The sequence below is a fragment of the Puma concolor genome, chromosome A3 (assembly GCF_028749965.1).
Source record: "Puma concolor isolate L17-30 chromosome A3, mPumCon1.1.hap2, whole genome shotgun sequence".
Classification (NCBI taxonomy): Eukaryota; Metazoa; Chordata; class Mammalia; order Carnivora; family Felidae; genus Puma; species Puma concolor.
This window is the reverse complement of record NC_141669.1, coordinates 74709347-74732533: the sequence shown is the minus strand read 5'-3', so window position 1 is coordinate 74732533 and position 23187 is coordinate 74709347. Positions and strand designations below refer to the sequence as shown.

Genomic DNA, 23187 nt, shown 5'->3' with positions numbered 1-23187 from the left:
GCAGGAATATAGATTTGTTTAGGATCCCAGGGCCACATATAAATTAGTCACTCGCTGCTTCCCTTTAAGATCAAACTCAAATACACTACTATTCTTTTTTTTTTTTGGTTTCCATACAACACCCAGTGCTCATCCCAAAAGGTGCCCTCCTCAATACCCATCACCCACCCTCCCCTCACTCCCACCCCCCATCAACCCTCAGTTTGTTCTCAGTTCTTAAGAGTCTCTTATGCTTTGGCTCTCTTCCACTCTAACCTCTTTTTTTTTTTTTTTTTCTTCCCCTCCCCCATGGGTTTCTGTTAAGTTTCTCAGGATCCACATAAGAATGAAACCATATGGTATCTGTCTTTCTCTGTATGGCTTATTTCACTTAGCATCACACTCTCCAGTTCCATCCACGTTGCTACAAAGGGCCATATTTCATTCTTTCTCATTGCCACATAGTACTCCATTGTGTATATAAACCACAATTTCTTTATGCATTCATCAGTTGATGGACATTTAGGCTCTTTCCATAATTTGGCTATTGTTGAGAGTGCTGCTATAAACATTGGGGTACAAGTGCCCCTATGCATCAGTACTCCTGTATCCCTTGGGTAAATTCCTAGCAGTGCTATTGCTGGGTCATAGGGTAGGTCTATTTTTAATTTTTTGAGGAACCTCCACACTGTTTTCCAGAGTGGCTTCACCAATTTGCGTTCCCACCAACAGTGCAAGTCAAATACACTACCATTCTATTTGCAAGTCCTAAAGAGACTGACTATGTGTTTCACAGTTGTAGATCCATACTTGTGCTTCCTTTGCTGTGTGTCTGTAAATGAAAAATCAATACTTGTTTGTCTTCTCCAGGGAAAATCAAAAATAGTACCTGGACCACTGTGCCTCAGTTTACTGAGGTCCTCTCCTACATTTCACAAATCCTCAATCAGAACCTCAAGGGCCTTACACTGCCCTGTAATTCTATTCTTATTCAATATGTGGACAGACAATCTTTTGTTGTGTTCCAAAGATGAGGTGAGCTCCAAGGCTGATTCATCTACTGCTTACTGCTCAGAGACAGCAGAAGGGCTCCATAGAAAAGCTGACAATTTGTCAAAGGAAGTGCACTACCCAAGACAAAAGATATCTCATGGAGGGAAATCCCTTACTCCAGACAACCAGCTGTGCAAGGGGTTTGTGGCCCATATCTAAGACAGTTATGAGGATCCCCAGGTCTCACTGGCTACTGCAGGCCATACATCCTGAACTTTTCTGAAATCTCCACTCCATTATTCAACCCACTCAATTCCTTGCTAACCACACCTTTTCTCTCAGAATCCAAACATGAACAGACTTTTTGTGAGTTCAGATTAGCTCTTCAACACCCTCCCATTCTGGGCCTAACCAAATACCATAAACCTTCAACCTTTAAGTACATGAGAGATCTCTTCAAGCCCTTAACTTCGTGGGAATCGAGACCAATAGCTTGTGATCTAGTGGCAAGAGCCTCCCCACCTAGTCAGAGGCAGCAGCTGAACTAGTGGAATATTCTGTCAGCTTGGTGGTAGAGGTGATTTGTCCGGTACCATCTTTGTTGCTCTGTAAAATTACACATTTCTTAGTAGGTCGGTTTACCTCCTGTGAACTTCAGTACTTTCTCTGAGATGCTGGGACTGTCAGGCAGTGCTCTCCCTCAGTCTGGTAGGCAATCAACGCAGCTTCTCACGATCAGCAAGTTATTTTTATAGCATTTTCCAGCCAGCACATAATGGCAATCTTTATTAGAACTTGTCCTAAACTCTCATCTGAGAGATTTCAGATTATTAAAAAAGAAAAACAATCACCATCTGAGAGATTTCTGATTATTAAAAAATAAAAGCAACTGCCACACTTTCCACACGCCTTTTATTTTGGCAAACATTACTAATACAATCATGGCTGCTCTTTGCTCTTGTTCCTATAGTCTCTTACTCCCCTGAAAAAAATGCTGGTCACTAGCAGGTTAGGGGCTTGTCTCTGCCAGAAAAGAACCACAAAGGTATCAGGAATGTGGCTGCAGTGTTAAGGAACAGCTCGTTATAAGTTCTAACCACAATACTGTGTTCCTCTCTCCCCCGTGCCATGCCCACACAAATCTTGGTGCTTGAGTCAAAGGAACAAGCAACAATTCTTCAGTTAGTTCCCTGGAGTCCTGCAACCTGGGGGCAGGGTTGGCAACGATTAGGGAGAAAAAAGGGAGGAGGGGAGGTTTATTTATTTCCTTCAGGGCTGCCTTCCTGTCCTCAACTCTGCTGTCCTCTGCCTGCTCCAACGCTGACCCTGGGGCATATCACAGGGTGTTCTCAGGCCATCCTCATCTAAAGAACAGGGACAGCTCTCTCCAAGTGAAAGGCGGTTCCAGTGACCAACAAGGGTAGCCAAAGGCTAACCAAATGCCAGCTACAGGGGGTAACAAGAGTAGGCGCAGCTTTCATGTAAATGGAGTAAATGGTTTCTAAATTCGAAAGGCCAGACCTGTCCGTTTTCCTTCATCTACTTTCTGGCTTCTGGAAGTTTAGGACAGACCCCAAGTGCTCCCAAGGTCAGAAAATGCTGTCCCCAAGCATGGAATGGAGCTGCATTCGGAACCTGGAAAGGAGGGTACCCATCTGGGAGTTATAGGAGTGGAGTAGTGGTGAAGCAGAAGATTGCCTTCCACAGACAACCCCCCCCCCCCTCCCCGTAGCAAAGGGCCTGGAAGGACTAAGCACCAGTGGCCTGGGCTCTGCTTGGCAAAAAACCTTACCACAGTTACAGAAGCAGTGAGTCTGGTGACATTGAAAGCGGTCAAGTCCACTCTCACCGCCACATGTCAGGCAGTGGTGAAGCCCTCTATGTTGTGGAGGAAGGTGGACACCTAATTCTTAGGAGTCTATACTACACTTAAAAGCTTGCCCTGACTCTCCTGTGTTCTGGAGTCTTCGGTCTGCACCATGCAACATGTCACTTACATTCAAGGGAGTTTTTTTGGTCTCGCTGTTTTTTCTTGCATGATGGCCTCAATCCCCACACTCGAATGTAAACCGCCCCAAAGGCGGGAACACCCTAATCAGTCCCTCCTCCTACAGGCCACCTTGTGATCCCTTGAACTTCTTATTCTTAGCACCCCACAAAGCCAAGCTAAGCCATGCCATGAGTTTTGATCACAGTGTTGAGACACCAGAATTACGAAAGAAATACCAAGTTGGAAAACAGCTTAAAACCTTGAAGAACTCCAGGGTAACGGGATTCCACAGAGGACACGCCAGCCAGCTCGCGCGCGGTTGTCAAGTTGGAAAGAGGAACTGCGTTGTTACAAAAGAAAATGAAAAGTCTCTCGGACTGCAGACGCCTGTTCCGCACCGCAACCCGCCTGCCCGAACACGCGCTCAGGGCTCGCGCGTCCCAGCAGGGCCGGCTCCCGGGGAGGCTCGCTCTCGAAGGCGGGGGCAACCGGCCGGCCTCTCCCCGGATTTGTGACGTGCAGCGGTGGTGACGAGGCCAACACACAAAGCCGGGGTGTCGGACTGGGGAGTCCCCAGGCCAAGAGTCCCGATGGGATGGGGAGGGGGCGGGGAGCGAGGAGCCCCCGGGCGCGGGGGCCCCGCGCAGCATTAAAGTGAGCGCCGAGTCGGCGGCAGCGGCGGCGGGGACCCGGCGTTGGCAGCAGGGCGGCCGTCAGCGCTCCTCGCGTGCCTGGCTGCTGCGGCCTCGGTGGCCGCCCGCGCGCCCGGCTCGCCGAGGCCGTGCCACGCCCCCGCGGAGGTGGAGCAGCGGCCAGGGGCGGGTCCACAGCTGGTGGCGCCCGGGCCCGGGGCGGGGGCTGTGGCAGCAGCTGCAGCAGCGGCGGCGGCAGCACCGCCAGGAGCTGCTGCAGCGGGGGCGGAGGTTGCTCCTGGACGAGTCGGGGCCGCGCAGCCGGAGCCCCAGTCCGGAGGCGCCGGGCGGTGCTCTGGGTGCTGCTGCTGCCGCCCGGCCGCCGCCGCCCGGGCCCCCGCTGCCGCCCGGGACCTGGCCTCCGCCTGCGCCCCCGCCGCCCCCGCCAGCGTGTGCGCCCCAGCCGGGACGCCGCCCCCGGCCGGGTCTCCACTTCTCGGCCGCACCTCCCATGACAGCGCCCGCGCGAAGATGGCTGCGAAGGGCGCGCACGGCTCCCACCTGAAGATGGAGAGCGAGCTGGAGCGCTGTCGCGCGGAGGGCCACTGGGACCGCATGCCCGAGCTGGTCCGGCAGCTGCAGACGCTGGTCGTGCCCGGCGGCGGAGGCAACCGACGAACCAGCCCGAGCGCCGCGTTCACCTCTCTGGACGCCGGTGAGTGAGGGAAGGGGCTGGCTCTAGAGTACCCAGCGCGCGAAATGCACCGCCTCCTCCAGGAAGCGGGCCCCGACTGCCTCCCGGCCGCCGACGGCCGTCTTCGGTATTACCCTTCCTGTAGTGTTGGTGTTAGGAGCAACCAGGGTGATTAGCAAGGTTCTTATGCCCCAGGAGAAAAACCACAAGCAGGTTTGGGGGAGAAAAGAGAGACTGCTCTTGCTCTCTGTCCTTTGGGATCATGTGGGTAACTCCGTCTACTGTGAAATGGTAGAATCGGCACAGATCAGCTCCGGGCAAGATCTGGACTCTTGCACCGCCCCTTCACCCCGCACCCGGTCCCTAAACTCCATCAGGTGAAGGCTGTGTGTCTCTCCCCGCCCTCCCCTTCTTTCTCCCGAGCCTAGTTGACAACTGAGCTCTGTCCACAGCAGACAAGGTTGGGGGGTTGGCGAGCTCCGGCGTGCGGTGGTGAAGCAGGAAAGCGGCCCGGTAAACCTCAGTTTCCTCATCTGTGGTCGGACTCGGGACTCATCTAGCCCTGGCTTTGGCAGTAGGGCTGGTTTGGCTGGGCTGGGCTCTTGTGCTGGGGCGGGAAAGCACCCTGATGTGGCAGTCGCGGGGAGGGGAGGGGAACGGAACACCCCGCCCCGGTCTCTGGCCTCAAATCATGTTCCTGGTGCCCTCAGCTGATCCTGGAGAGCCCTCCCGGAGCCCTCTCTGTGCGCAACCACTTTAGAGCCTTGTGGAAGGAGGTAGGGAGTCAATGAATGCAGTTATGAAGAGGTTTTAAAGACTGCCCAGCCTGTGGAAGGTTCTGTGAGGGAGACAGAGTGGTGGTGGTGGTGGTGGTGCTGGTGGTGGTGGTGGTGGTGATGGTGATGGTAATGATAATGATAATGATGATAATAATAATAATAATAATAGCAGCTAACACTACCCAGCACTCACTGTGTGCCAGACACTGCCCCAAGCACTTCAGTCAACTCATTAATTCCTCCCAACAACCCCATGAAGCCTGCACTTTTGTCTGCTCTGCTTGCAAATATGGAAGCAGGCCCCAAAAGGTTAAATAATTTGATCATCCAATCAATAAGTGGTAGAGCCAGGGTTTGAATTCAGGCTTCTGAGTATATCCTTTTAACCTCTGGCACTGTTACCTCTAAATGAGATGCAGCACAACTCCTCCAGCCTGAGGAGTTGCCAAAATGGATGAGGAGGCAGAGAAGTGACCAGAGGGCGATCGTGCAGTGGATGGCGGAGCTCAGAGGAAAAGGAGTTTTGGAGGAGCCGCAGAATGTGTGCTGGCCTCCGACTGGTATTGGGAAGGGCAGAGTGTGTTTGCCCATCGAGGAGGAAGGATAGAAGGCCACTGAGGGGGCCAGGGGACATGGACAGACAGTCGGGTTGAGGCTTTGAGATGGATCTGGGCACAGGGGTTGAGGGGAGTGACCAGAACAATAGGTGCATGTATGGGAGAAGTTGGTGGGCCCTGGTCTTCCAGGCCAAAATAGAGAAATTGAAGGTTTTCTTCTGTCCCCTGCATGGAGTGATGTGGTGGGGTAGGGCTTCCAAGGGTGGGAGTGGAAGTGGACCCACATGGAGGGCATTGGGGCCTGGGTGAGTTATGGGAATCTGCGTAAGATTGGCCCCACAGAGAAACATGCTGGGCCAAGACAGGAACCCGACGTCCTCGAGTCCAATCATTTAAAAAAATTTTTTGAACATTTATTCATTTTTGAGAGGCAGAGAGACAGAGCCCAAGTGGGGGAGGGACAGACAACAGTGAGGGAGACGGAGAACCCAAAGCAGACTCCAGGCTCTGAGCTGTTAGCACAGAGCCTAACGTGAGGCTTGAACCCACGAACCGTGAGATCATGACCTGAGCTGAAGTCTGACGCTTAACGGACTGAACCACCCAGGTGCCCCTTGAGTTCAGTTTCTTAAACTGCTCTTCGGAGGTCTCAAGGAGGTTATGTAATTAATTAATTGGTATTCCAAGAGGAACAAGTTTAGGGAGCACAAAAAGTAAAGAAATCGGACCTAATAGATTCAATATTGTTAAACAGATTTTTTTTTTCACTGCAGGACTTTTCAGAGCCTTTAATATGCACACCTGCCCATGATGTATAAGACAAGGCTGGATTATAAACAGCATATTTCTCAAACTTGCCTTGACCATATTCTATGAGGCATTATTGGGAAACACTGGTATGGCATAATTTATAAATGGTATAGTATGGTTATAAAGTGCTTTCCCTATTTTTTTAAAAATCCTTATAAACAACCCTATGGGCAGAGCACGAGTTATTGTCTCCATTGTACAAATAGCGACACCAAGGCCCAGAGAGGTCACGTAATGTTTATGTGGCAGAGCCTGTATGAAAGTCTACATTCCTGCCATCAAGTCTACTACTAGTGAAGGTGGGGGCAGGGCACAAGGGGCATGGCTTGGCTTCACCATGGGGACTACCTGTCACAAAAGGAGGGAGTCTGAGCGAGGCATTGGGGTCTCTCCTGCCAATTTTTGGGTTTGGTTCTGTGAGTGATTTCTATCCCCCTGTTAGATCTGGATACACTGGCCCAACACACAGGCTGGCACACACACAGATGCACACTGGGAAAACAAATGAGTCCTAAAACCCAAGTGTAGAGCATTTTTTGGATTGTCTGCTATTTTGGTTCCCTCTCTGCAGGGTTTCTTCATCATTCAAGGGACTGAGGGCCTGTTTGTTTGGAGTGGTATAGGCACTGACCCCCTCCAACCCGGGAGAGAGATTCTTAATGTCCCACTTGGCCTGTTACACTTGTATAGTCAGTGACCAGAATCTTCAACAGTTACATATTTTGGGGAGAGGGAGGGAATGTATTGAGGGGGAAGCCAGACCCCAGTTGAACCCCATTTTAAAGACTGAGGCCCTGAGCCCTGCTGTCTCTGCAAGGTTTCCTACAGAAACTAAAAACTGCTCCCAAAGCATCTACTTCAGTCCAGGGGGTAGGAGAGGGGGACTGGCTGTGGGGGCCTCTTTGGAGTCTGGTGGGAGTGAAGGATGAGGAGAATCTCAGGCAGAGGGGGCCCTACCCTCTCCTATCAGGGGAGGCTGCTCCCCACCACCCACCCAGGGGGAAGGTGGTTGCCACTGTTTGTACATTTTCTTTCAGACTCACATCCGGTTTAGATTTGGTCAGGATGGAGCAGGGGAACCCCAGAGTGTGGCTGGCTGTGGTGGAGTTTGTTCATGTAAAAACAAAGAACCCATCCAAGTGATTAAAGAAAAGGAAAAGAATATTATGAAAAAATTCCAAAACATCAAAAAAGCTAAAGAATGGATCCCATGTATCCATTAACCAGCGTCAGTGATTATGAACTCATGAACTGTCTTGTTTGAGCTACACCCCAACCTATTTCTTCCCCACATTGAATATTGTACTAGGTACTTATTAAGAACTCTTGTTTCTTTTAATTGCGAAGAGATTTATTTACGGTGGTGTATAAGCACATACATAAAGAAGTGGAGGGCTGCCTGAGTGGCTCAGTTGGTTGAGCATCTGACTTCAGCTCAGGCCATGATCTTGGGGTTCACAAGTTCGAGCCCCGCGTGGGGGCTCTGTGCTGACAGTTCAGAGCCTGAAGCCTACTTCGGATTCTGTCTCCCTCTTTCTCTGCCCCCAGCTCATGCTCTGTCTCTCTCTCAAAAATAGGTAAACATTTTAAAAATTTAATTTAAAAAAAGGAAGAAGAAGAAGTGGTGACTGTCAGGAGCCAGTGTGGGATCCTAAAAAAAAAATAATTTTTCCTGATTAAGATTAGAGGTCTGCTACACAAAAGGAATTCTAAAGACAAATTAGGATTTCAGTAAGTCTCTTAGAATGTCATTGACAGGATGATTTGGTGTGAGGTAGGATGATGGTTTAGATAATAAGTTGAAATTTCATTTTTTTTGGTTGTTTTTTTGCAGCTTTCTATTTTAATGTAATCAATTGTATATTCCTTTCTTTTTTGCCAAATAAAAGCTCTTTTGAAAAGGCAAAACCACCATACCATTATCACAACCCCCCCCCAAATCTCATGATTTAGTTTTACAGTTCATTTGCTAGAATCAGGATCCAAATAAAGCTACACATTTTATTTGTTTAACAGCGTGAGTGTCTCTTTTTTCCCCTCAGTATTTTATTATGAAACTTTCAAACGTACAGCACAATTAAAAGAACTTTTCGGTGAACACCTGTATACCCACCACCTAGATTCTAATATTCTTAAGCTGTACTTACTTTATCACGACTGCCCCTCTATCTATCCATCCATCTAGAGTCTCATAATCTGTAGTCACCCCCATCTTTTTTTTTTTTTTTTTCTCCTGAACTGGAAATTGTTCTGAGAATTTCTTCAGTTGGAGTTAGAGGAGGTGTGTTTGAGGCAGGTGGCCTCTCACTAGTTTTGGCCTCTTCCTCATCTCGCTGTGGTTAGAAGTTCCCAGCCCTCTGCGGTCCTGTGTGAACAGCTGCAGAGACCACTGTGTCCCCATTTGCCTTAGTGGGGAAGGGCCCGCCTGGCTGGACCCAGGTTTCCTGTCTACAGACTGGCAGGCTGTGGAGAAGAGGCACCGCCCTGCAAATGTGGTTTCTAGGGGAAGGGGCAGGTATCTTTGAAGTGGGTCCCTGTCGCCTAGTGCCCTGAAAGAGGCCTGGAGAAGGGTGGGAGTAGATGGGAAGCTAGCTGCCAGAGGCTTCAAAACCAGGTTGCTGGGGAATCTGAGGGGCCATTAAGTGGGGGCCTCCTCTGGGCCTGTGCCCAGGGCAGGGGGCTGTGCTGGGCTGGGCTGCCAGAATCTGTGTCACTGTCAGGAAGGTGTTCCTAATGCCTCTGGGAGGGCAGAAGCTGAAATACTTTACCCAAATCATGATAGGGAGTGGGTTTCAGACAAGAAGATGATAAAAAGGCATGTTTTACCTCCGGAGAAGGAAGGACAGGAAAGCCTCTAATCCATTTGTATTCTTATTTAACAACTGAAAATCTAGAACCTTTAATTCTAAAATATCTTTCAGTCCCATAGATTGGCCAGTTGGGAATGATGGGATGGACAGGAGAAGGGGAAGGAAGGCAGAGTAGAGAGGGAAGAGATGTGGGCAAGCGAGAAAAGAAAGTTTGGTTCCCAACCCCTACTGTGTCTACTAAAGAAAGCACAGACCTTGGGTGGGGATGAAGTGGAGCAAAAAGGCTGGAGAAGGACCTTCAGTGTTAGTTTACAGAACAGTCTGGGGACACCTGGGTGGTTTAGTCGGTTGAGTGTCCAACTTCGGCTCAAGCCATGATCTCCTGGTTTGTGAGTTTGAGCCCCGCGTCGGGCTCACTGCTCTCAGCTCAGAGCCTGGAGCCTGCTTCAGATCCTCTGTCCCCCTCTCTCTGCCCCTCCTCTCTCTCTCAAAAATAAATGAATAGTTTTTTTTTTAATTAAAAAAAAAAAAAGAAGAAGAACAGTCTAAAACTCATAGGTATATGAGGATGAGAACAGTCCTTATCCCTGCCCTTGGAATTGCTATTGGAATTCCTACTAAGAATTCCTACTACCTTTGAACCTACTTTTTATAACTCTTAGACTGTTCTTATTTCTAAACTACCAGAAGCTGTGCTGTACCGGGGGTGCAGGAGAGACAGGCTGTTCAATGGCTGTGTCGTGTAATGTTATGTTGTATTATTATTGTGGGCTGGGACCATGGCAATATTGCGTATCTTTATTATCATCTATAAAATGGGAGTAGTATCTACCTTTTAGAGCTGTGCAGATTAAATGCTACCGTATAATAAAATACTTGGCACTCAGTAGGCCCTCAACAGTGCTTCTCAAGCAGTGAGAAGTGCTTCAGAGCAGTGCTTCTCAAGCAATCCGAGGTGAAGGATTACTCTCATGTTTTGGGTTTTGTTTTGTTTTTTCATTCCCATTTTGTTGTGCTCTGATTCTTTCATAAGATACCCAAACTGCTACCTCCCATTTTTTACTTCAACAGATTCAAAATTATTTTGTCACATTATTGTCAACGTTTCTGAATGTGTACTCTAAACTGAACTCATCTCTGCAGGACTGAGTGACAAACACAGATCCACCCAGCCCCGGACCTCACTTTGAGTAGCAAAGTGTCCAGAGGACACTGCCATTACTTTGAGGGGAGGTGTTGTGCCCTGGGGAGTATTTCCGGATTAAGAGTTGCTGGGAAGGAAGCTGGTATCTCTGGGCAGGAGAGGAACAACAGAGCCAATGAGTACCATGGGAAGCTGCATGTGCACCCTGGACTGCAGAGAGCCGGGGACCAGCCCAGGAGGGACTCAGTTCCTTCAGAAGGAGCAGGTTCCTAAACCTACCTCTGGTTTAACAGGTGCAAAACAGGTTGGAGGGGGGGGAGCAACTTGCCCAGTGGCCCATAGTTCAGGCATCCACCACTCCATAGCCTGCCCCTCCTCCTAGCTGGCATTGGGAATCTGAAGAAGATTGCCTTTCATTCTTGAATTGATTTAAATTTTAACGTGGTTGTTTTTGTTTTTGTTTTTGTTTTTTTTTGAGAGACAGGGAGAGACAGAGCACAAGCGGGGGGGAGGGGCAGAGAGAGAGGGAGACAAAGAATCCAAAGCAGGCTCCAGGCTCTGAGCTGTCAGCACAGAGCCAGATGCAGGGCTCGAACCCATGAACCGTGAGATCATGACCTGAGCCAAAGTTAGACGCTCAACTGACTGAGCCACCCAGGCACCCCATTGAGTTGATTTAAATTTTATTTTAATTGAATTGAATTGAATTTTTAAGAAACCTGTTTGAATTTTAAAAGAGTTTTGGATTTATAGAAAAATTGTGAAAATCGTATAGAAAATTCCTAATAACCCAGACCCCTTTTCCTTATTATTATAAGTTAGTATGGTAGATTTGTCGCAATTAATGAATCAATATTGATACATTTAGTCTTTTTTTTAATTTTTTAAAAATTGTATTTAAATCCAAGTTATTAGCATATAGTGTAATAATGGTTCCAGGAGTAGAATTTAGTGATTTATCACTTACATTTAACACCCAGTGCTCATCCCAACAAGTACCCTCCTTATTGCCCATACCCATTTAACCGACCTCCCCTTCCCTTCCCCTCCAGCAACACTCAGTTTGTTCTCTGTATTTAAGAGGCTCTTATGGTTTGCCTGTTTTCATCTTATTTTTCCTTCCCTTCCCTATGTTCATCTGTTGTTTCTTAAATTTCACATATGACTGAAATCCTATGATATTTATCTTTCTCTGACGATTTAAATTTTATTTTTGACTAGATAATATATTCACATGGCTCAGCCTTCCAAAGGGACCAAAAAGTAAAGAATGAAAAGCCTTCCTCCATCTCTGCCACCTTCCCTATAAGCCAGAAAGGCCATCAGATATGTATCCTGTCACGTTTTCATACATGAACACACGTTTCTGTCCACTGTGCGCACTCCACTATCTTACTGATTTATCATGGAGTTCATTCTTTCACAGCACAAACGAGCTTCCTTGCTCCTTTTCATGGCAGTGTGGTGTCCCCTTTTATGGAAGTACCATGCTTTATTTAACCAGCCCCATGTTGGCGGACATAAAAGTTGTCTCTAATTTTCTGCTATTATAAATAACACGGCAGGAATCACCTTATAGGTCATTTTACACACGTGCCAAGACCTCTGTAGGTGTGGGATTGTGGAATCAGTGGGTTGCACAAAAATAATTTTGATCTATGTCATCAAATTGCCCTTTATAGAGGTCCCACCAACTTCTGCTCCATCAGTGATGGATCAGAGTTTGAACTAGGTACTTTTTCTGCCAGTTCTTCTAAATGTTAATTTTTGAAATCATGAGGTGGATAGCAAAGGATCACTAACAGGCTCTGGCATCCTTAGAGGAAAACCCTTGTAAGACTGTGCCCTGGGATCTGGGCTTTCAGGGTGTTCTCTGAGGGAAATCTCCTTTGGGGGGGGGGGGAGCTCTTCAGAGGCCAGCAATTTTGGGTCTGTGGCTTTGAGTTGTAAGCAAACTGCAGTGGTCCTGAGAGTAAGGAGTGAGTGGCATTCCTGAGTGGATCTAAAAATGCCATCCTGGCAGTAGAAAGCTCTGTGAAGTCTCAGGACCAAGCAGACCTTCCTGGAGGCATTTTGGGTTGGCACATAACTCTCTGAGCCTCATGGCTTCCTCATCCAGTAGTGGAGAGGATCCAGTTCACTCAGCAGCTATTTATTGGGTGCCTGTGTTGAGTGGTGGGCCTGGTCCTTACCCTGGTTGCAGGAGAGGGGCAGTGAACCAGCCACACTGAGCACAGCCCCTGAGGCTATCATGAAACCACACTCAACCTCTAGGCCTGCACAGTGAGCACTGGGATCCCACCCATTCCCTGGGTCACCTCTCTGTGGTAGCAAGACGGTCACAAGCCTGGAGTTTTCAGTACTTTATGGGGAGATGGAAAATTTAACCAAACAGTATGAATTCCCCTGCCAGGTGGTGAGGTCTAGAGATAGGTTAACATATGTGAGAGAACTCCAGAAAGTGCCAGGGCTAAACACGTCCATGGATTTGCCCTGCTATACCAGTACATCTGCTTTCTGCTGTAACTCTTTGCTTTTGTTGCTAAGTTATCCCTGGTTATGTTAAAATACCTTAAAAATGGAGAAAACCATGGTTTTCTGGTTACATGGAAATAGGAGCTCATGAAAATGCATTAAGCCACATCATATATTTTTCCTCTTGTTATTTGGGGGTAATTCCTTCTTGGTTTAAGAACTGATTACCTACAATGGGACATGGATGTGACTTTGTCCCTCATCTTAAATTCTGAAATTCTGGGAATTTGTCCCAAATCTTGGGAACTTTGCCTCCCCAACCACTAAACTACAGAAAACAAATCCAAAGGGGCAATTTGTACTGTGCCTATGATAGAATGCCTGTGTTTTTTCTTTAAAGGCTGTTTAACTTTATGAAAACTGTGTCTTTATTTCTTTTCTCAGACCTGGGCCATTCATGTGCTGGGTTAAGGGTGGCTGGGTGGGTACAGGGACAGGTACCAGTTTCAGGGGATCACTGCTCTGTTTTTCAGATGACTTTGGGAAGCTGCTCCTGGCCGAGGCCCTCCTGGAGCAGTGTTTGAAGGAGAACCACACAAAGATAAAAGACTCCATCCCTTTGCCAGAGAAGAATGAGCCAAAGATGAATGAAGCCAGAAACTACCTGAGTAGTATCCTTAACCACGGGAGGCTGTCTGTAAGTGGTCAACCCCCTGTGCCCGGGGCTTCCTCTCCTCTATCTCCTGCCTCCTATCTGCCATCAAGCCCTCTCCCTGGGTCACCTGAGCAGCAAGTCTCCCTTAAAGGTTGGCTTTGTAGTGTTCAGTACAATAGCCACTAGCCACATGTGGTTCTTGAGCACTTGAAATGGAGCTAGTCCAGAGATGCCTGGGTGGCTCAGTCAGTTGAGTGTCCAACTTTGGCTCAAGTCATGATCTCAAAGTTCGTGGGTTTGAGCCTCGCACTGGGCTCTGGGCTGACAGCTTGGAGCCTCCAGCCTGCTTTAGATTTTGTGTTTCCTTCTCTCTCTGGCCCTCCCTGCTCACACTCTCTTTCTATGTCTCTCAAAATAAAGCTGAGTCCAAACTGAGCTGTGCTATCCAAGTGTAAAACATATACTGGAATTTGAAGACTTAGCACAAAATGAAGAATGTAAAAGATCATTAATTCTTTATATGGTTTACATGTTCAGACGGTAATATTTTGGATAAATTGGGTTAAATAAAATATATTGTTAAAATTAATGTCACGCGGTGCCTGGGTGGCTTAGTCGGTTAGGTGTCCAACTTCAGCTCAGGTCATGATCTCACGATATGTGAGTTCGAGCCCCATGTCGGGTTCTGTGCTAACAGCTAACAGCTCGGAGCCTGGGGCCTGCTTCAGATTCTGTGTCTCCCTCTCTCTGCCTCTCCCCCACTCACACTGTATCTCTGTCTCTCAAAACTAAATAAACATTAAAAAAAATTTTTTTTAATAAAATTAATATCACCTATTTTTACATTTTTAATGTGACTGGAAAATTTTACTTGAAAAATTCAAATTATACCTGTGGCTTAAGTTATATTTCTATTAGACAACACTTGCTTGACCTAGTATGTGCCTAGTCCTTTGGACTCCTTAGGAATCTCAAGGAAATAGGACCTCAGTGAGGCCATGATCTAGTTGGAAACAGGCAAACATGCGAAGTTGGCTAGCGACAGAAGAACTCAGTAACAAGGCAAGCCAGTTTAAGTCTATGCATTTATTGATTGAATACCTACTGTATAAAAGGCACTGAGGGGAGGTATAGAGGGAAGTATAGTCAGCTCTCTCCAGACCTTTGCTGCTTAAAGCATGATCCACCCACCTGCAGTATGGGCATTATCTGGGGAGTGCAAAATCTGGAACAGAATCTTTGTTTCAACAAGCTCTCCTGGTGATTCATGTGTGCATTAAAGTTTGAGACCATTCTAGATTACAGTGTATCCTGAGCTATAATAGAAGTATGGGTATGTCATTAGAGACCCAAAGAGGACGTGATTTTTCAAGAGATATTCCAAAGTAATATACTTTCTGACTTAAACATTTTATGGTAACCGACTCTATGCAAGGCATTATACTATGAGGGCAATAAAGATGTACTGATTCAACATGGACCCTGCCCTCAAGGAGGTTGCAGGTTTACTGGGAAAATAAGTCTTTTTTTTTTTTTTTTTTTATGTTTATTTATTTTCGAGAGAGAGAGTGGGGGGGGGAGAGGCAGAGAGAGAGAGGTGATCAGAGTATCCGAAGCAGACTATGCGCTGACAGCAGAGAGCCCTAGGCGGGCCTCGAGCTCACAAACTGTGAGATCATGACCTAAGCCAAAGTCAGACCCTTAACCAATTGAGCTCCCCAGGTGCCCCCAGGAAAATAAGTCTTATTGGCAAATTGTCCTAGATGGACTGTGACACATGCTACATGACTAGTGTACATGAGGAGGCAAGTTCAAGGGGGATACTCCCTGGGGTGAGGTGGGGAGTCAGCCCGGGGTGATGGTGGCATTAGAATTGGACTCTTCGTGGGGGGTGGGAGGGTCTAGACCTTGAAGAGGGGAGGGTATTGACATATAAAGATAGGATAGGACATTCCAAGAAGGAAGCAGTGTATAATTTAATGGTTTCTCTTATTAGATTCTCATTCAAATATGTCACTTAGCAGGAGCAAAAGGGAATGGTGAGAAATGAGGTGACAGAGGGACTTTGGGGCCAGTGAGCGGAGACTGAAAAACTAGGCCAATAAGTGTGGGACTCTTTATGTGGGGGAAGTGTCCTGGAAGTCTAACGATCTTGTCTTTAGATTCCTGAGCAGGGATTATGGTAGCTCTGGGAGGTTTTGTGTTGGACTAAACCAACTGTTTGACCTAGAGCATGTCTTCTGACCTCTTGGGCCCTCCGGTTCCTCATCTGCCAATCAAAGAGGCTGCACTTGATTGGTGGGTCCCAGGCTTTTCCCATCAAGACCCCTTTTAATAGTTTCCTTTGCCAGACTCCGTTAAATATTTAAAAATTGTTTTTAAAGTAAAAAATGACTCGGACTCACTGGTAAAAAGTCATTAAATAAAAAAGTAGTTTGAAGTAAAAGTTTTTGTTTGCCAGCCCCACCCCCACTCCCATCCCGAGTTAAGCGCTGGTCATCATTTGGTGTTATGTCCCACATGCCTTTCTCTGTGCATTAACAAACACATGTGCACACATATAGGTTCTAATCAGAGTCCTTGCATCCATATTTGATAAGAACTTTTACCTGGAGCTTTCCCCATGCCAATATTTCATTCTCTGCATTGGCTGAATAGCCATCCATGTATATTATTATGAAAACTGTTTGTATGCCAAATCACATTTAGGAAGAACAAATTTTACCATGCTCTATTAACTGAAGACATCCATAGTCACCAATAACACTGAGATATTCACCATTATCCACACCAAAGCCAAGAACTTGATGTTGATTAGGCAAAATGAAATATTAAACGTAGTATGTGGGGTGCCCGGTGGCTTAGTCAGCTAAGTGTCTGACTCTTGATTTCGGCTCAGGTCATGATCCCAGAGATGGGGGATCGAGCCCTGCATCGGGCTTGAGCAGGCATGGAGCCTGCTTAAGATTCTCTCTCTTCTGGGGCACCTGGGTGGCTCAGTCAGTTGAGCATCTGACTTTAGCTCAGGTCATGATCTCACAGTTGGTGGGTTTGAGCCCCACGTCAGGCTCTATGCTGACAGCTCAGGGCCTAGACCCTGCTTCAGATTCTGTGTCTCCCTCTCTCTCTCTCTCTGCCCCTCCCCTGCTTGCAGTCTGTCTGTCTCTCTCTCTCTCTCTCTTTCAAAAATAAACATTTAAAAAAATTTATTTTAAGATTCTCTTTTCCTCTGCCCCTCCCCCTCTCGCACTCTTTCTCTTTAAATAAATAAATAAATAAATAAATAAATAAATAAATAAATAAATAAATAAAAATTAAAAGAAAAATGATGACTCATGCCCTGTATTTATCTAGCTCCTTTCCAAAGAAAAGTTCAGAACTCTTTTCTGGACTCGCATTGCTCTGATGCTGTTGGCATTGCTGTGATGGGAGGTGAGGGTGGTTGTTAATTGTTATCTCGCCCTCACCAATGGTGTAAATTAAATTAGCCTGAGCAATGAGAAAATGTGCCCGTGGCTCGAAACTAACATGGGGAACAGCAGTATCTTTGCCCAGCTAGGAGGGACCATGGGTCCCGAGGCTCTGGGAGTGTGTCATTTGTGGCCCTAGCATAAGGAGTGGGTGGCCTGTTTGGGTGACTAGCAAATGCACTTGAAAAATTCAGCCTCGGAGAGTTGACCAATAGTCGGAGCAGGTCAGGCATACAGGGGCTGAGTGGGTCCACTTGGTGGAGGCATTCTAGCAGTTCAGCAGACAGAGCCCTCTGGTACTCAGGGAGGCTTCTTAGGAAGAGGTGGGTCAGGAGCAAGTTCCCAAAGGATGGAAGAAGATCCAGATAGACCAAGGGGGAAGTGGGGGGAGACTGTTCCAGATAGGGAGCTGTGTGAGCACAGGCTAGGGGAAAATGTGTGTTTATAATGACCAAAACACCAGTGCAGAAGAAGAATTTGGCTTTGTTGTGCTCCGTATCTCTTAACTGGCTTCTGAGAGGGCAGTAGGTGGTGGGGAGTGGTGGAGGCTTTCCCTGGGGCTACAGGTTCCCCAGACTCCAATCTCCCTGAAGGGAAGCAGGGGTAGCACAGAGGCCCGAGGTAGGAGCCAGCACTGCATTTCCAAGGAGCTTTATGGACAGAGCTGCTGCTGGGTGGTAGGGGCAGTGTCCAGAGCCTGACCCAAAGGGGTGGTGGGGCCAGCTGAGCACAGAGATGGAGGCCGAGGGCTAGAGCAAATGGCCATGGAAAGTGGGAGATCTTGGAGGGGAGCTGGGCACATGTCCAAGAACAGGACTTTGGGGCAGGGCTGAGCAGACCTCCTGAGGGAGGCCCCAAGAGTCCTTGTATGAAGGTTTGGGCATTAACAGTACTGGAAAAAGAAAAGGAAGAAACCAACTGGCTTGAATTCAGGCACTTGATTCTGCACTTGAGATGAGGACGGTGGCCCAGCAGGCCTTGGCTCTCCTGCCTTCCTGTCCCACTGCTGACAGGACCCTTCTTACCACAGAGGTCCTGCTGTTGCAGGTGGGGCTTCAGTGGCTGGCCCCTTACCTGCACAGCTTCTTTCCAAGGCCTTTCCCCTCACTGTATATTTGTACAGATATGCATGTAAAGAGGACCCCCCAGTTATGTGAGCTTTAGGCCCCACAAAATTTGGTTGGGTCCTTGACTCCCTACTTGTGTTGAGAACAAATGCCTGAATTCCTGAGCGCCAACCTTGGGCCGAAGCCTCTGGGGCTTCAGGAGACAGAAGACAGAGCCCAGTCTGCAAGCTGCCTGGGGTCTGGTTGGGGGCATTAGGACACACACACATGAAATAATTGGGCACTCATGTAAGGATTTCAGTGAGAGCCATAGTGTAGCCCACAGACTGCAGGTGTGGAGAGAAGAGGGCCGTCACATGTACTGAGGACTAGGGGGGCTTCCTGGAGGAAGAGGGGAATTCTGAGGAGGGTCTTAGGCAAGTCGTCAAGGCTCAGTGGGATGGGGCGGGGGTCCATCCCAGGGTACCTGGTGGGGGTGGGGATGGGGTGGGGAGGCCTTGAGGCAGAAGCCTGCTAATGTGTTTTTTATCCTTTTAGCCACAGTACCTGTGTGAGGCCATGCTGATCCAGGGCAAGCTGCACTATGTGGAGGGCTCATACCGAGATGCTATCAGTATGTATGCACGGGCTGGGATTGATGACATGTCCATGGAGAATAAGCCACTGTATCAGATGCGGCTGCTGGCAGAGGCCTTTGTCATCAAAGGTAGGTGTGGATGCAGCTGGGGCCCTAGAGGACACAAGCCATGGCTCCCCTCCACCATGTTCAGCTCCTTACACCCTGGCCCCCTGTGCCAAGAGCATTTGGTAGCTGTAGGAGAGCAGATGCTATATTGACAGTTGGCCTGCAGGATCAGCGTTCAAGATACGTGACCCCTAGTCGTGCCCAGGCGCTAACCAGCCAGGTGGACACCAGCGGCAACCAGCCACACCAGCGCATGCTGACTGACGGCGGCCACCAGGCCAGATATGAGGAGCCTCAGGTTCTCGCCTTGGCTCCGTCAATAACTAGCCACCCAGCTGCACACCCTTGGGCAAATTACCACTTCACCTTTCCTGGCCTCAGCTGACTTATGTGTGAAACAGAATTGTAATACCTGCCCTCACAGGGTTACCATAACCAAGAGGAATCAGCTGGGTCATGATGTTGAGAAAGGCTTAAAAACAATGCCATCCCGTCTTCAGGCTGGTGCTGGGGACTGACATTGGCTACAGATCAGATGCTCTGTGGTATAGAGCAGCCTGTCCCTCCTTGGGTATTTGTTGGGCACCTGTGAGTGGCCCAGAGATCAGTGACGGGCAGGTCAGAACCAGTTCCCAGAGTAAGGGGTGTTGTGGTGAGGACCCAGGCACACAGGGTCAGTGATGGAGAAATTCCATGATATGGAGCTGTGGATGATGGCTCACCTGGGGCACTGTTTAGTGCCATTGAACTGACCCTGAAGGGGTTACATGTTAGTAAAAGCCTGAGCCCAGACTTTGTGCTTCAGGCTTCTTCTTCCCTGGATCCATGAACCCTACGGTCACAGCGCCTGAGGGATGGCCCTCAGTGGCAGTGCGGTGTCCCAGGAACCCACACCCCCACCCCGCTCTGCCCAGATGGTTGTCAGGAATCTTAGATGTTTGGTCATCTCCTTATTCCAGCACAAACCAGCCCCGAGAAAAGTCTAGACATGCTTATGGCCATATGGAGATTGGATGTTTGAGATGGTAGAGTGTCACCTTCTTCTCTGTTGTAGATAAGGACATTCTCTCCATCTTGTATATGGGGAAACTGAGGCCCAGGGAGGCTATGTACCTCGTCCAGAGTTGCCCAGAGATTTGTGGTGGAACCAGGATTGGAAACTCCACTCTGTCTCCTTTGGATCCCAGGGGACATCTTTGCAGAGCATGGCCTCCTTTGACTCTGGCTCCTGGGTTTCTTGAGAGCTATTTGTCCACCCCGGGTCCCTTTCCCTTTAGAGAGACTATTCACAACCTCCCAGGAAGTCTGCTGAGATTGTCACCCAGGACAGATGCAACACCAGCATGTAGGAGGACAGGTGGCCATCTAGGTTAATCCAGTATGTGGGGGTCTTCTTCCTTGGCTCTCTCGTCCCTTTCTCTGTGCCCCAGCATAGGCTGGTCTTGGGGGTGTTTTTCATTTAATGTTTGGGTCTTTTGGGCCTCTTGAAAACCACTCTGCCATGGACTCCCCAAACCTAACACCCTTCCTCGGGGGCCCTTTCCAGCACTTTTTCCTGTAGACCTGGCTCTACCTACTGCTCCCTGTCTTCTGCTCTCTACTCTTTCCAGCACGCCTCCAGCTTCTTGGGGGAACACAGTCCTGGTGGTCAGAGGTCCTGCAGGGGAGGTAAGGAGCCAAGCGCCACTGGCATGGGCTGCTTGGTCGTGGCGTGTGCTAGCTCCCCGCCCCTCGCTGACTGCACATGGCCTCCCACGCACCTGTCTCCTCTCTGCTTGTCCGTCCTGTCCTGTTGCAATGCCTGTGCCCTACCTGCTGCTTGGTGTGCTGAGTTTCACCTGACCCTGTGTATGCTTGAGATCATGCATGAGGTCTCCAGGGTGTGCATGATGTTGATTTTCCTGGGTTTGGGGGTACCTGGTGGGTCGCCCCATGCAGAGAGAAGGGGACGGGGATGGCTGGTCACGGGGTTGTCTTAATCTGCTGGGCTCCCATAGCAAAGTACCTTAGACTGTGTGGCTCAAACAGCAGAAATTTATTTCTCAGAGTTCTGGAGGCTGGGAAATCCAAGATCGAGGTCCTAGCAGGGTCGGTATCTGGGAGGGCTCTCTTCTTGGGTTGAAGATGGTCACCTTCTTGCTGTGCCCTCACATGGCTTTTCTTCCATCTCTTTCTCTTCTCTTCTTATAAAGTCACCAGTCCCATCACAAGGTCCCCACCCTCATGACCTCATCTAACCCTGTCTCCCGAGGGCACCATCTCCAAATACCAACACATTGGGGATTAGGACTACGTGCAACATGAGCTGGGGGGAGACACAAACATTCAGTCCATAGAAAGGATGGTGGTGGCAGGAGGCCACAGAATTCACAGAATGATAATAGTTATTAATCCCTCACTCCATGCCAGGTACACCCTCACTGAATCCACACAGTAGTAAATAGGCCTCATTGGGTGTTCTCTTCATTCCCTTGTTATAGACGAGGAGTTACAGTTGATGAGGTGAAGGGACTCGTGGATTTCATGGGAATAGCAGAGCTGGGATTTGAACCCGGGCAGCCAGAGCTTGTAGATTCCCCCATGGTAGTGCGGCTCAGAAGCCTAGACTGAGAGCAGTGACAGAAGCAGTCTAGGCCAGTCTGCCCCATGTTACAGATGAGGAAGTCAAGGCTGATGAAGTGGAGTGTCCTTACCCAGGACAATAGTCAGCTTTGTTTGAACTAGAATCCTCTACCCGAGGCAGCCTTACAGCTTTAGGTCCTGTCTCCAGGTAGCCACCCCCCCAGGAGCCTGCCTTCCCTAATCCCAAGTGTTGTCTGGCCAGGCCATTACACCACAGTTTATTTACTGTTTTGCACTGGCTTCTGCTTCATGGTTCCACTTGGTGCCATCCAGTGGGGCAGGGAGTTTTCTTGGCACACCTGTCTCGAGGAAGGAGGATGGGGCCATGTGTCACGGGGCCTGGAGGCTCAGTGGGGGCGCATGTATGGGTATCTCCAGTGGAGTTCCTGGTCTTGTTAGAGGAGTCAGGAACAGGCTTGGGGTCTCTTCAATGCACCCCCCTCCCAGCCCCCAAAGACATAAAAATACACTCAACTCACCCACTTTCTGCTTCAGGGCAGAGTGATCTGGTTATGTGTCCTTCTGAAGCATCACTCACAAGGACTAGGCCTTCCTCTGAAGTCAAGGGGATGTGGATGAGACCAGAAAATGCTTTCTGATTCTCAGGGAGGGCTCTAGACATCATCTTGCAGTGGTCTTGGGTCTCTCTTGCTGAAATGCAGAAACAGTACTTGCATACGTGTGTATATTGCATGGGGGTTACGTGACCCTCCAGCTTCTGTAACGGGATTCATCTTCACCTCTACTCTATAAGGTGGGGGGGTGGGTAATTGTTATGCCTACTCTAGGGATGAAGAAACAGAGACTTGCAACCTGTAAGCAGCAGAGCTTAGATTGATGGCTGGGTGGTTGTCTCTCAAGCTTGTATCCTGCCTGTGACAGAGGACCCCACCTGGGGAGCAGATTGCAGTTACCTCCAGAACGGGTTCACACAGATGAGAGTACAGGCAGTGCACAGAGCCCTGAGAAAGGAGAAGGTCCTGCCAGTTACTGCAGAATCCAGGGGCCAGCCAGGAGGAACGATGCCTGTGGGCACACTGTTGTTCTGTTCCTGAGAGTAGTCCACGGGGGGCCTAAATGGGCCTTAGGCAGACGGGGGGCTTCTACCTCTCCTGGCCTCCATCAGCCCTGGGTTGGCTAGGAGCCGCAGCCACCATGGGTCTGCTTAGTGTGGAAGCAACCCAGGGCAGTGGTGTTGGTAGGCAGATTGTTCAGAAAACTTCCTTTTATATGTCAACATTGGTTACCTTGGCCCAGAGTGAGAAGTCTGCCCCTCTACCACTCTGTTCCTTAGGCCCTGCAGTGGCTCCAGCGTGACTTCTGCCAGCCCACCATCCCCTGACCAAGCATGTCAGACCAGGGGAAAGCCCTGGGAAAGGAAATGTTCCCAGCCCATTCCAGGTACAGATGGTAGACATCTATTTTTGATGGCATTGCCCCACCACCATCTTGGTTTGTTTCAAGGGAACATCTTCCATTTACTTTGTATTAAAAAAACAGTCCAGGGGTACCTGGATGGCTCAGTCAGTTAAGTGTCCGACTCGTGATACTGGCTCGGGTCACAATCTCACTGTCGTAGGATCAAACCCTGTCTCTCGCTGTCGCACTCTGCCCCTCCCCCACTTGCACGCAAGCATGCATGTGCACACCCTCTCCCTCAAAATAAACAAACTTAAAAAAAAATGTTTTTTAAATGTAGAATAATTTGGTTTTGAGGCCCTTCTCAGAGGGCCAGTCTGCAGTGCTGCCCACCCTCACGAAGCCCTAGGCAGAGCCTGCTCATTTGATTCTGCCTGCTCATGGCTCCCAGCCCTGTCTTTCTGCT

The 23187-nt window shown here is 48.8% G+C and overlaps 2 protein-coding genes across 3 annotated transcripts in view; one reads left to right on the top strand and one right to left on the bottom strand.

Annotated features, from left to right (window-relative positions):
• MCFD2 (multiple coagulation factor deficiency 2, ER cargo receptor complex subunit) overlaps positions 1-4293 on the bottom strand; it is a 40600-nt gene extending 36307 nt beyond the window's left edge. The window contains exon 1 of the mRNA XM_086701158.1: positions 4156-4293. The gene's annotated coding sequence lies outside the window, so the exon portion shown is untranslated. The remainder of the gene's footprint in view (positions 1-4155) is intronic.
• Positions 3543-23187, top strand: part of TTC7A (tetratricopeptide repeat domain 7A) — a 120970-nt gene continuing 101325 nt past the window's right edge. Inside the window, exons 1-4 of one of the 2 annotated variants that reach the window (XM_086701155.1) lie at positions 3543-3616; positions 4113-4309; positions 13397-13560; positions 18593-18761. In XM_086701155.1, coding sequence (XP_086557281.1) covers positions 3558-3616; positions 4113-4309; positions 13397-13560; positions 18593-18761 — 589 coding nt within the window. In that variant the 5' untranslated portion in view covers positions 3543-3557. Of the gene's footprint in view, positions 3617-3748; positions 4310-13396; positions 13561-18592; positions 18762-23187 lie in introns of those variants that run through there. The other variant, XM_086701154.1, reaches the window with a different exon arrangement.